Source organism: Malurus melanocephalus, unplaced genomic scaffold (genome assembly GCF_030028575.1).
Source record: "Malurus melanocephalus ecotype Western Australia unplaced genomic scaffold, MMel_1.1 scaffold_588, whole genome shotgun sequence".
In the NCBI taxonomy this organism is placed as follows: domain Eukaryota; kingdom Metazoa; phylum Chordata; class Aves; order Passeriformes; family Maluridae; genus Malurus; species Malurus melanocephalus.
Window position 1 is genome coordinate 265,345 of NW_026623820.1, and position 11,016 is coordinate 276,360.

The 11,016-nt window shown below is 44.9% G+C and overlaps 1 protein-coding gene across 24 annotated transcripts in view; it reads left to right on the top strand.

The window, feature by feature from the left end:
* Positions 1-3,583: 3,583 nt before the first annotated feature.
* MAPK8IP3 (mitogen-activated protein kinase 8 interacting protein 3) overlaps positions 3,584-11,016 on the top strand; it is a 66,935-nt gene continuing 59,502 nt past the window's right edge. For 21 of the 24 annotated variants that reach the window (XM_057382783.1, XM_057382784.1, XM_057382787.1 and 18 more), the window contains exon 1: positions 3,585-4,010. In XM_057382783.1, coding sequence (XP_057238766.1) covers positions 3,693-4,010 — 318 coding nt within the window. In that variant the 5' untranslated portion in view covers positions 3,585-3,692. Of the gene's footprint in view, positions 4,011-11,016 lie in introns of all 24 variants that reach the window. The other 3 variants (XM_057382802.1, XM_057382803.1, XM_057382804.1) reach the window with 1 other exon arrangement.

The following is an 11,016-nucleotide window of genomic DNA, read 5'->3' on the forward strand; positions in this document are numbered from 1 at the left end:
AACACCTCCTTGATGCACCATTAGTACTGGACAGGAAGCAGCATCTTGAGATCCTGCTTGGTATTTTCACAGTCTTGCCTGATTGAACATGTTTTTATTTTGTTCATTGTGCACATTTATACCAGTGCCACTTACCACGCTGAAGCCATATAAAGGATTAGAGAGAACAAACCAGTGCATGCCCCTGTTTCTCTGTTGGTTAAGAGAGAAACATGCTACACTGAAGCCATTAACTACATTTTGACTAATGAGAGTATTGTTTGCCAAATGATGATGAAGTGCTTGGTAAGGCAAGTAGATGAACACAGCTAGTCTATACAAAACTGTCATGGYTGTGAGGGTATCCGACCCATAGTTTTATCTACTTTTTTCCAGCCCATTTAATTAATAGAAACTCTGTGTAGAAAAATACACAGAGCCTGCAGTCAGATGAAAACAGAACAAACAGTAGAGTCCATGGTCTCTGAGTATCTAACAAGGATGATGTCTGATTTGAAGTAGCTCCTGAGTCCTGTAGGAGACCCCATGGCTGTAAAGTAAAAATAAAAACTTTAAAGGTGGAGATACTGGTAAGGGTTTCCAAGATATAGGGCAGTGTCTATTTAAAAATGAACAGTGATGATCTCTATAACATACATTCCCTGGCCAAAGCACTAGCCACTGCCACTGTTCAGAAATTACTGGGTGAATGAGGTTTTGTAAAACTACCACAATAGGTTTTCCTAACCTTAACAAATATGGAAGAAGCTTCTGCAATGGGAGATGAGATTCATTAAATTATTTGAAGCCAAATCAGACATTCTTTAAAAAAWTTTAAATAAGAATGTCACTAACCAGTTCTTAGGCTAAACAGAGATAAATCTTTAAAAAAAAGTTTTATGCAYTCCCATCCTTACAGGTAGTTTGTCAGTCACGCCTCCAGATACTGCCTTAYTGAAAGAAGCACAAGTAGTTCCTGCTCTCCGTGTATTTTTAAACAAGAATAATCTGTAAATACAAGAATAATATGTAAAGAAAACCTGGTTTATATAAATTCTTCCCCTATCACAACTGTCCTGGGGTACTGTGGTCCTTTTTCTTTTGTAGAAACMACATTGAATTTCAGCTGAATACTMATTGAAGGTGAATTTCTTGAATTTCAGCTGAATACTAATTGAAGGTGAATTCTACGTACTAATAAAAGTATCATATTTTCCCTGGATGCGTGCAATCAAGGTAGAAACCTAAAAATGCTTATTCTTTCACACACAGCAAAGTTCCAACTGTCCAAGGGAAAAAAAACGAATAGTTAATCAAGATCATGTGGTTATTACAAAACAATCCTGATTTTCCTTACATAGTCTCAGTGTTTCTAGCAATTTCTCACTCCTTATGTGTTGTCTTTACTTTGCCTATTTGGAAGGGTAAGCTATTCAGGAAAGGGCCCTTGCAGCCATAACACAATTGCATATCTATAGCGCAGTCAGKTTTTAGCATGTTGCTAGTGCTAAGCAAATAATAATTTGAATCCTAGATAAACTCCTATGCTAGATGCAATAAAATCCCAAGAGGGATAGAATAAGCAAATACTTTGCTTGCCAACTTTCATCTGGAAGTGGTATATTTTAATTCTTTCTCACACATAACATTCCTGCCATTTTGACTCATCTCTAGACTTCAAGTTATTTATGAATTTATAAATATAGGAATTCATATTTTAATGTACAATTCAAGGCAATCACTGTCTTTCAGCAAGATCTTTAACAATGTCACTGGACCTGAACCAACTGTCTGTTGTAGAAAGGAGAYGCAGTTCATCTGATATCCCCTCCTCTCAGAGATGCCCCTTAGACCTATTGGGATCACAGTCAGAAGRGTGGGTAATGCCATGACCTCATCAGGCTCTGTGGTTCAATAGGCTTTAGTTTGTGTCACTCCCGTGGTTTCAGTTTGTTATTTATGTGGGCAAAATGCAAGAACACTTTATAAATGTTTTTACATGCTCTCTAGATTATATGAGATTAGAAGTTCAGTGTGATATGGAGTTAATGAATAAGCCTTACCTCTTTCTTTGCCTGCCTTGCTTTTCTCTCTTTTCACCTGTACATTTTTATTCATAACATTTTRAATGCAATCATGCATTTAATACAGCACGCAGTTGTGTTTGTTGTCATCCTGTGTTTGTTGTGARTGACAGTACAACTCCTGGTCTATAAAGTTTCCCAGAGTGAATCAACACCCGACAGGGGTGGCTTGATGKGTTTTTAAATTTTTGAGCAGTTTTTTCCCATTTGTTTCTTATAYCTATGCACTTGGTGCCTCTGATGTGTTTGGCTGGGTCTGCTCTGTGAGGAAACATTTGAAAATCTGGCTGCTACATTCAGATGCTTCATGATCTACTGGTGATCCATCCCTTAACTAATTACACCTCAACCTCAATTATTGTAGGACCATTCCAAGTGAATTACACCTATTTCATTTAGTACTACTCTATTCCATTCCCTTCTGTTCCATTCCATTCTTCTCTCTCAATTCTACTTTTTTTAGAGCTAAATAGGTTTTTGCTATAAAAGCAGCTGTCTAAAAGCTGCTATGCTATGAATCTATAGTCTATCAGCATATTGCCAGCTATAATGATGTAACATAGAACAAAACAGTCCTAAAACTTCAAACTCTTAATTACCAGTAAGATGTGATATTCCCATTGCAAGCAGGCTTCCTGGGTAGGATTGAAGTTCTTTGCCTTTATGCAGTATGAAGCTTTTAGGGTCATTGCTAGTCATGGCTTTGGAATTGCACTCTTCTAAAGAACTCTAAGCCAAATAAAATATGAGGAACCTTTTCCCAAACCCTTTCTTTCTCTCACCTGCCAGGCTGGACTCAGTACAGAGAAGAATGATTCCTGCTGTCTTCCTCCAACTCTACAGCCCAAACTCAGCTGAGCCCAGGATGTGGCAGACTCTGCCTTCTGTGACACCTGCTGAGGTGTGCTGGAGGCTGCTCATAATTTGGTGCGTGTTGCTGCTGCCTTGGGAAGTCTACTGATGAAATTCGGCGGYTGTGCTAGATTTTGTTTTAGGACTTAAGATGGCAAATTTGGCCCTCTGGCTGTCAGTTCATCCCTGACTGAACAGGCCCTTGTCTGCTTTCTCCGTAGTAACTACAGGTGCCTGATCTTGGAAATAACAACCCGGCTATGCCGGGTCTCTGACGCGGGTCCCAGAGCCAGTGCGTATCCGAGATGCGGCGCGACCCGGGCATGCGCTGGCTCGTGCTCGGTGTCCCTGCGGGTGACGCCGCAGCGAGGGACCTCGCTCGCCCATCGCGCCTTGCGCGGAGCCCCGGTGCGCAGCTGACGCCGCAGCGCCGCGCTTTGTCTGCCGCGGGGCTCGGGSACAGGACCGCCCGCGGGCGGGCTCGCTGCGGGCGCGGTGTGCGGCGCGGGCGGCTCGCCATCACCACTGCCCCGCGTGTCTCCGGTGCAAGAAGCACTGCGGTGCCAGGCCTGCTCTCGGCACGGGTATCCCCACGCTGCCGATTCATCGGTTCTGGGCGGTGCCGCCGCGCTCCGCCCCGACCGGTTCCCGCGGTCCGTGACGCGGCGGGCGGGGCGGGGCAGCGCAGGGCCCGGTGGCAGCGGCGGCGTCAGCGGGGAGCGGAGCGGGGTCGAGCACAGTCGAGCGGAGCGGGCCCGAGGGTTGTCGGCCGGCAGGATGTTGGAGATCCAGCTGGACGATGGCGGCGTGGGGGGGTACCCGGGCGATGATTACTGCTCCGGATCGGTGATGTCGGAGCGGGTCTCGGGCCTCGCCAACAGCATCTACCGCGAGTTCGAGCGCCTGATCCACTGCTACGACGAGGAGGTGGTGAAGGAGCTGATGCCGCTGGTGGTGACGGTTCTGGAGAACCTGGACTCGGTGCTCACCGACAACCAGGAGCACGAGGTGGAGCTGGAGCTGCTGCGGGAGGACAACGAGCAGCTGCTCACGCAGTACGAGCGGGAGAAGGCGCTGCGCAAGCAGGCCGAGGAGGTGAGAGCCGCCGCCCCGCGACCATCTTGGCTGCGGCCGGACGGGGACCCCAGTGCAGGGGAGCKTGAGGGTCGAGGGGGTGGCGGGGGTGGCGCGGGGCTGCGGCGGGGCCGCCTACCAGAGGCCTTCGCTCCGTGGCCGCGATCGCCGCCACTGGCGGGTCCCTGCTGCCCGCGCCCCCGCGGTGGGCCCTGCTCGAGGGGAGGCGGGGGGGGCGGTGGGAGCCCCAGGGCAGCGGCCGCCAGTACCTTCTAGAAACAGAGCGCGGGGGCGGGCCTGGGCCCGGYGAGGCGCATCCCCTCCCGCGGGGGCGCGGGGCTCCCGCCCTTGGGACTCTAGTGGGCCCGGCCCGGCCCGGCTCCTCCGCCGCACCGCGAGGCCGGGGCCACTGCGGCTGTGCTGCCCCGTGACAACGGGAGGAAAAAAAACCCGAACCAAAATAGCGGCAATCCTGTGGAATTCCTGAGGAATTAGGAATTCACTTTGCAATGCCATCAGCATCTGGAGAGGTCAGCATAATTTGGGGTGTAAAAAATAGTTTTTAAAACGGGTAGTTTGTATAGCCGTCCACCTTTCTCAGTGTCAGCTGTGGCTGTTTCCTTGGAGCAAGGAATTGCTTTTAGAGTATAACATCTTATTTTTGAAACTTATTTTTACCAAAACTATGCCTTGAGCCTTAATGAAATCGTTCCCCAGTCAGCATCTGCCGTTTCCTGGAGCGTGGATGTGCTCCTAGGAGAGCCGGGCAGGGTTGCCCAGCTGACCGGGCTGTTTCGAATTGGCTCGTGAGAAATCCAATCCCTCTAATGGAGAGGAAGGAGAATCCTCGGGTTACAGGGACGGATGTAGACAAAACAGAGGGAAGGTGATCTGCACTCCGTCATCTTGCTGCATCTGTGCCTGTCACTGCTGAAATATAGAGCATCCCTTCAGTCTTGAAGGCTGGGAGCCATAGGAATTGCTGTTCAGCTTCTTGGAGTGACAGTCTGTGAGCTGGGATGGAGCACTGGTGGTGGAAAAAGTCCATCCTCACCACATCATCTCCCCACATCAACTCTAAACTTCTAAAAAAGTGGGTTTTTTTCTGTCTGTTAGAGTAAGGAAGAGCAGAAGATTTAARATTCAGTGGCTTTCCTAGAAGTCAAGTTCTGATTTGATATGGGGTAATAATTAAAAATAAGTGTTAATTGATGGAATAATTGTTGAATTGGAAAACAGTGTAAGGCACACGCAGGATTTTCATAAATGTGTTTTTATTGCTTAATAATCACGTGCGAGAATCTCGGTAACTCRGTGGGGAGGACACTTGTGATCCATTGTTGATACTGAAAGCAAGAGCCACCCAGTTAAAGGTTTTAGTCCCAAGTTCTAATTATGTATTAATGGACTAATAAATTATCCTTAAATTCTTTTGAGTGCTTGTAGGGGTTGAAAAATCATTCTGAGTACATGAGATTTATTTAATGTTGTGTAGAGACAGCATTTTGCAGCTTCTGACAAATAGTAATTTTAGAAGTGGACTGTGTATGGGAGAAAAGTGGGACTGCAAATGGGGATTGAAACAGTCCAGTTGGAATCATCTTGCATCTTTGGACTGGGGCGGATTTCTGTTCTGTGTTGACTAGATGCAGGATGTGTTTTCTGGAAGTACACGTAGTGATAGCACTTACATTACCTGCAAGGAAACTTGGGAACCATGGCAGAGTACCATTTGCTGAGATTTAAAATTTTAAAAAGATTTTAAAAGTGATGATAAAGATACTCTATCATCCTTACATACAATTGAGTGTAAGTGAGAGAAGAAAGTGTCTACAAGGAAACTTGTTATCAAAAAGGAATAGGTACAAGTTTCTGATGAGAATAAATGAGCACTCTGCCTCTACAAACCCCTATTACAAGGTCATACATAGAATACATGGCTGCTGTTTTCCTCAGTATATAACAAAGTGCATTATTTATCTGCACTTCTTTCCAATGCACTGCTTACTCTGCAGCAAATGACATGTTATGGAGGTGAAAATCTGTGTATAACAGGGAATTCTGCTGTTCCCTAGGTAATTGTACACAATCAAAAACCAGAAAACTGTTTTCTTCCCAGAACATGTATTACTGGTCTAAAACAGTCTCCATCCTAMCTCTCCATCAACATCAGCCTCCTGGGCTGTGCCTCAAGTTGTGKGTGGGTTCTTCACTTTTAACTGGGAAGATCCTCCCCTGGAAACAGGATTTGATTTCAGTCTTGATTCCTCTCTGTGTGTGAATGCCAGTTACAACAATTAAATTGATACTGGGAGGTTGGAGATGAAAAACTGTTCTGTTCTCTTGAAATATCCCATCAAAGGAACCTGAGTTATAGTTACTTTATATTAATTTATTAAATTCAAAGTGGCTGGAGCTATGGGTGGGCATTGTTCTGGCATTAAAATGTGCATTGTATTGGCTGGTTACCACCATGCAGAGCCATCACACCTTGCTGTTCATCTTTATGCAGCAGTTTTGCATAAAAAGCTGTACAGATATGGTTTGTTAAATTAGGGTTGTTTCCAGCAATCATAGAAATTATTTTTTTTCTATGTAGATTTTTTGACTGAGGAGTAGGGTAACAGTGTGGGTGGAACTCAGACTGGCAGCAGTGATGCATCCTGAAGGATGTCGAGTGCTCTGGGGCTGTTCTGGGGACTTTTGCTCCGTTGGTATCAGCCAGTGCTGGCTTTGGGCTGTGGAGTGAGGTGTGTCTCGCTACTAGTTTCTCACCAGCTAGTCTAAGGGAGGATACCCAATGGAGACTGAGAGCTGAAGTACAAATGTTTTGGGGTTGTGTTCTGGGAGACACAGAAGCAGCTTGTCCTTCGTTTGTCATTTTTGATCTTCTCCCCATCAAAAGTTCATATGCAGAATAATTTTTTTCATGGAAACTACATTTTTCTAGCTTATTAGAGATGATATAGGACATCAGCTGTTGGAAAGCCACTTACTAAAAACACATGATTAGTTATTATATTTTTTTCTAACAAATTATATGAATTCTACACTGATTGGATGAAATGCATTTATAGATGCTTCAGTTTACAAGTTCTGTTAATATAAAGGAATGTAACAGAGACAATTTGTGATATTGTTTTGCAATAGAGACGGACCATATGATACGTATTTCTAAATCACTTCTCTGTGAGGAATCAGGTTTTCCACATGTAATGCCCATCAGTCCTTGCCTTCTGGTAACCATACTTTATTCTCACTAATCTTGGAGTGAAAAAAATCTGTATCCAAACACAGGTCGTTCGCACAAATCCTCTTTATGTCACTCAAGCTCATGGCAGTTACTCATAAATATCAGAGTGTTACTAAAATTGCCTTTAAAATAGCAAGCAAGCACTATGAGCTGTTACTTATTTAAAAAGCAGTTCAGGATAATCTGAATATCAGTTGATAATGATGATCAGAGGCAGTGGCCACGTTTTCCCTCAGTGGGGTTACCTGCGTAAATCAAATTATGATTCCCAAGTGCRCTTTGATGAGACACTTTTTTTTCCTTTGGTGCAGTGAAGCAGCTGCTGCATGGTTGGTCCCTTTCTGTTCGTGGCTTTGCAAGTGGACTTGTCAGCGATACTGTTGGGATGTCCCAGGTATATTAAGGCAGAAGTTACTGCTGGAGTTTCAGGAASCGGATTTGTAAGAGAAGAGCCAAAAAGTCTGGCCTTACTACCATTGCAGATGGATTTAAGTCGTAGAATCACAGACTGGTTTGTGCTGGAATGTACCTTTAAGCTTGTCTTGTTCCGTGCCCTGCCATAGGCAGGTACACGTCTCACTAGACCAGATTGATCCAAGCCTCATCCAAATGCGGCCTTGGATGCTTCCAGGGATGGGGCAGCCACATCTTCCCTGGGCAACTTGTGCCAGGGCCTCCCCACCCTCACAGGCAATAATTTCTTTGTAATATCTAACCTAAGCTTGCCCTCCTTCGGTTTAAAGCGATCACATCAAGTCTGGAGAAGGGATTGTGATGGCTGAAGTTTGTGATGACTGAAGTTTCAAGAAAAATCCCTAGAGATTGTTCATTTTTTTCTTTCACCAATCAATGATAGCTTTGGAAAAGAACTCAAATACATGTTTTGGTTTTGAGCTAAATCAGTAATTGCTATTAATTAGTAAAATTGGAGAATTCTACTTTGGAGGGGAGGGCAGTGTCTCAYCAGGTCCAGGGATGTCACAAAAGCATTTAGGTTAGAAAAGACCTTCATGATCATCAAGTCCAGCCTTTGGTCCATCACCACCTTGTCAGCCAGACCAGAGCACTGAGTGCCATGTTCAGTCTTTTCCTGAACACCTGGAGACTGTGACTTCACCATCTCCATGGGCTGCCCTGCTGCTCCCGGACTGGAGTTGGGGTTGTCCATCAGGTGATGTCTGTCAGCTTCCTTCCTTCCTTCCTAGGTGACTGGCTTCAGTGGTGGACTGTTCCCCATTCTGGAGCCCTGCCCTCCAACCAGCYTACTCCCCTTCCACTGAAGTCCCCATGTCTGCTCTGCTTCTCACTTGCATATGGTCTTTGATCTTCTGGTCACTTTGTTACAAACTTTTAAACTTGTAAAATAATGATTTAACACCTCTCAGGGTAGTTTTGTGGTCTAACACCGTTTTTCATCRCAGCCATCTGTTGTATCAGCATTAAAAGCAATTGCAGCATCTTTGTTTCACTTACTTGAACCACTGCCCACATTTCAGTGGCCTTCCCCTTTGTCCACCTCCCTGATTGTGTCTCTTGCCATCCCTWCAGCTGGGAGACTACTGTGGTGGGTGGTCTTGAGTTCAGTCAAAATCACCACATAATTTGTACTTAATTCCAGATACCAAAATACCTACAAATTTATTTTTGCCCTCACAAAGGAAGACAAGTCTCCCAGCTTGTGTATTTTTTTCCCCTTTTTACAATGTTTATTCCATTAGTATTTGTTTCACTGTCTRTTGTTATCCATGTCTGTGCTCAACATTTAAAACCAGTGCATTTATCTCCCTGAAAGGCGGCTTCTTCTAAGCTATGCTGAAGGCAGAAAACTGAGACTTCAATAATGCAATGTCATGCGTGAAAAAAAAAATTCATACATGAAAAAAAAATAAAATATTTAGTAGGAAGAAATTAAAAACAGACGAAAGTCTGGACAGTGATTGTTGGGTGCTTGCTGTACTTGGGGTATGATGAGCTCTGTGATCTGGGAGAAGATTCACATCTATGCTCTTGAAATAAGGAAGCTGATCTTAAGCTAGTACTTACCAGGTAATTTTACTGGGAATGCCTCTATCCAAGTGCCCAATTTTCACAGAGCAGTCTGCTGTGGAAACAGCATGTAAAGCAGGAGATCATGCATGTTACAATGTGATGGATGTCTGGCAGTCACTCAGCCTGGTAATACTGAAGAATATAAGCTGTATATTTATATACACATAGTAATGTGATACTAGCACAAAAAATTTATGTAGTTATAGTAGATATGGCCACACCACTGGGCAGGGTCTTCATTTAAGTTGAATTGTTTCAGACTTGARCCCTAGGGACTTCTTACTGCATAGCAGTTTTTGCCACAATTCTGTAGCTGTTTTGCCTCCAGCATTCTCAGAAACATCGGTTCTTCCTTAAAARCTCAGGGCAGTAGCACTGGAGAGGACTTCCTGGGTCAGCATGTCCAGTCCCTGAGTATTGCAGGAACTCGAGTAACATAATCTCTTTCATAAATATATTGAGTTTGGTTAAACATCCTACTTCTATTCCTTCCTGTCTCACTATGGCAGTGGAATTCTTTTTTGGGTTTTAATTCATGGCCTGATTTTCCTGGTTCTTGCGCTATCATTGTCTTTTAGTATTAGGGAGTTTTTGCTCTATTAGGTATTTTTTTCTTTATTAAGGGGAGCTGGTCTTGTCCTGTCTGGTCTCTGCAGGGTCCTGGAGCCAAATTCTGTTCCCTTGCTARAGAAGACAGGTTTGCTGGCCTGTGCTGTATGTCACCTGGCCAGCCTAGTCTTCCTCATCTCCTTTTCYTTGAGTGATCCCTAGCCACATCTGGTGCTTGGGCTGATCCTCTCTGAGAGGCAGGAGGAATAATGTGATTTTTCAGGGAAGACATAGCTGTGCCTTATGGGSTGTGAATTCTCTCTGTGAGTGTCCTGGTGTCCCATGGCCTTTTTCAAAGTGTTAGTAATGAGGTTTATGCAAGGGCTTTCCTCTTCATTAGTGCAGCCTGGTGTGGTTTCTGTGACATTGAGTGGCTGAGGCAGCAGTATGTCCATCTCCTCTCTGCCCTCCTTAACTGCAGTTGCGCCTAGCCCAGAGCATGTCACTGTGGGGCCAATTAACTGATGGTCCTSTCATCTGCTCCTTCCTTTCCACCCTCCTCCTCACAGCACAGCTGGCAGTTCTCATATTTGTGCCTGTGCSCTCAAGTGCTGTTCAGCCCTGCATTGTTCTGGTCTCCAGCCATCATCAGTTTTTCCCTTCGATAGTTTGTTCTCTTCAGTGCTGATGACATATCCTGGTCTAATATCATCTGCATCTTGTTGTTGGCCATCCTGGTGGAAATAAGGTCAAGGCTGCTCTCAAGGCAAACTGCCAGAAGCCCACCCCATCTTTGTGCACCCTTTCTTCTCCTGCATTTTCTGTCCCAATTAACCTTATCATTAGTCCCACCGAGAGATGAGAGCAGCTGGAYGGGTGAACACCGTCTGGGGAGCAGCCTGGAGCCGGGTCCAGGAAATGGGAAGATCCCTCTGTTTCTTCTGGCTRTGCTGGAAAACTAGGCCAACTTCATGGAGATCATCATAAGGGAATAATAATTCTCCTTTGGAAAAAGGCTCAGGTCCCTTGGAACAGGAGCATAGGAAATGGTAATCTTTGCATACATGTCAAAAACACATTTATTTCACAGAAGGCACTCACAAAGTCCCATCTATGGTCACTGAATATCTAGCAGATAAAAGATGTCATTTTGGCTTCTTGAAGTTAGCAGCAGGA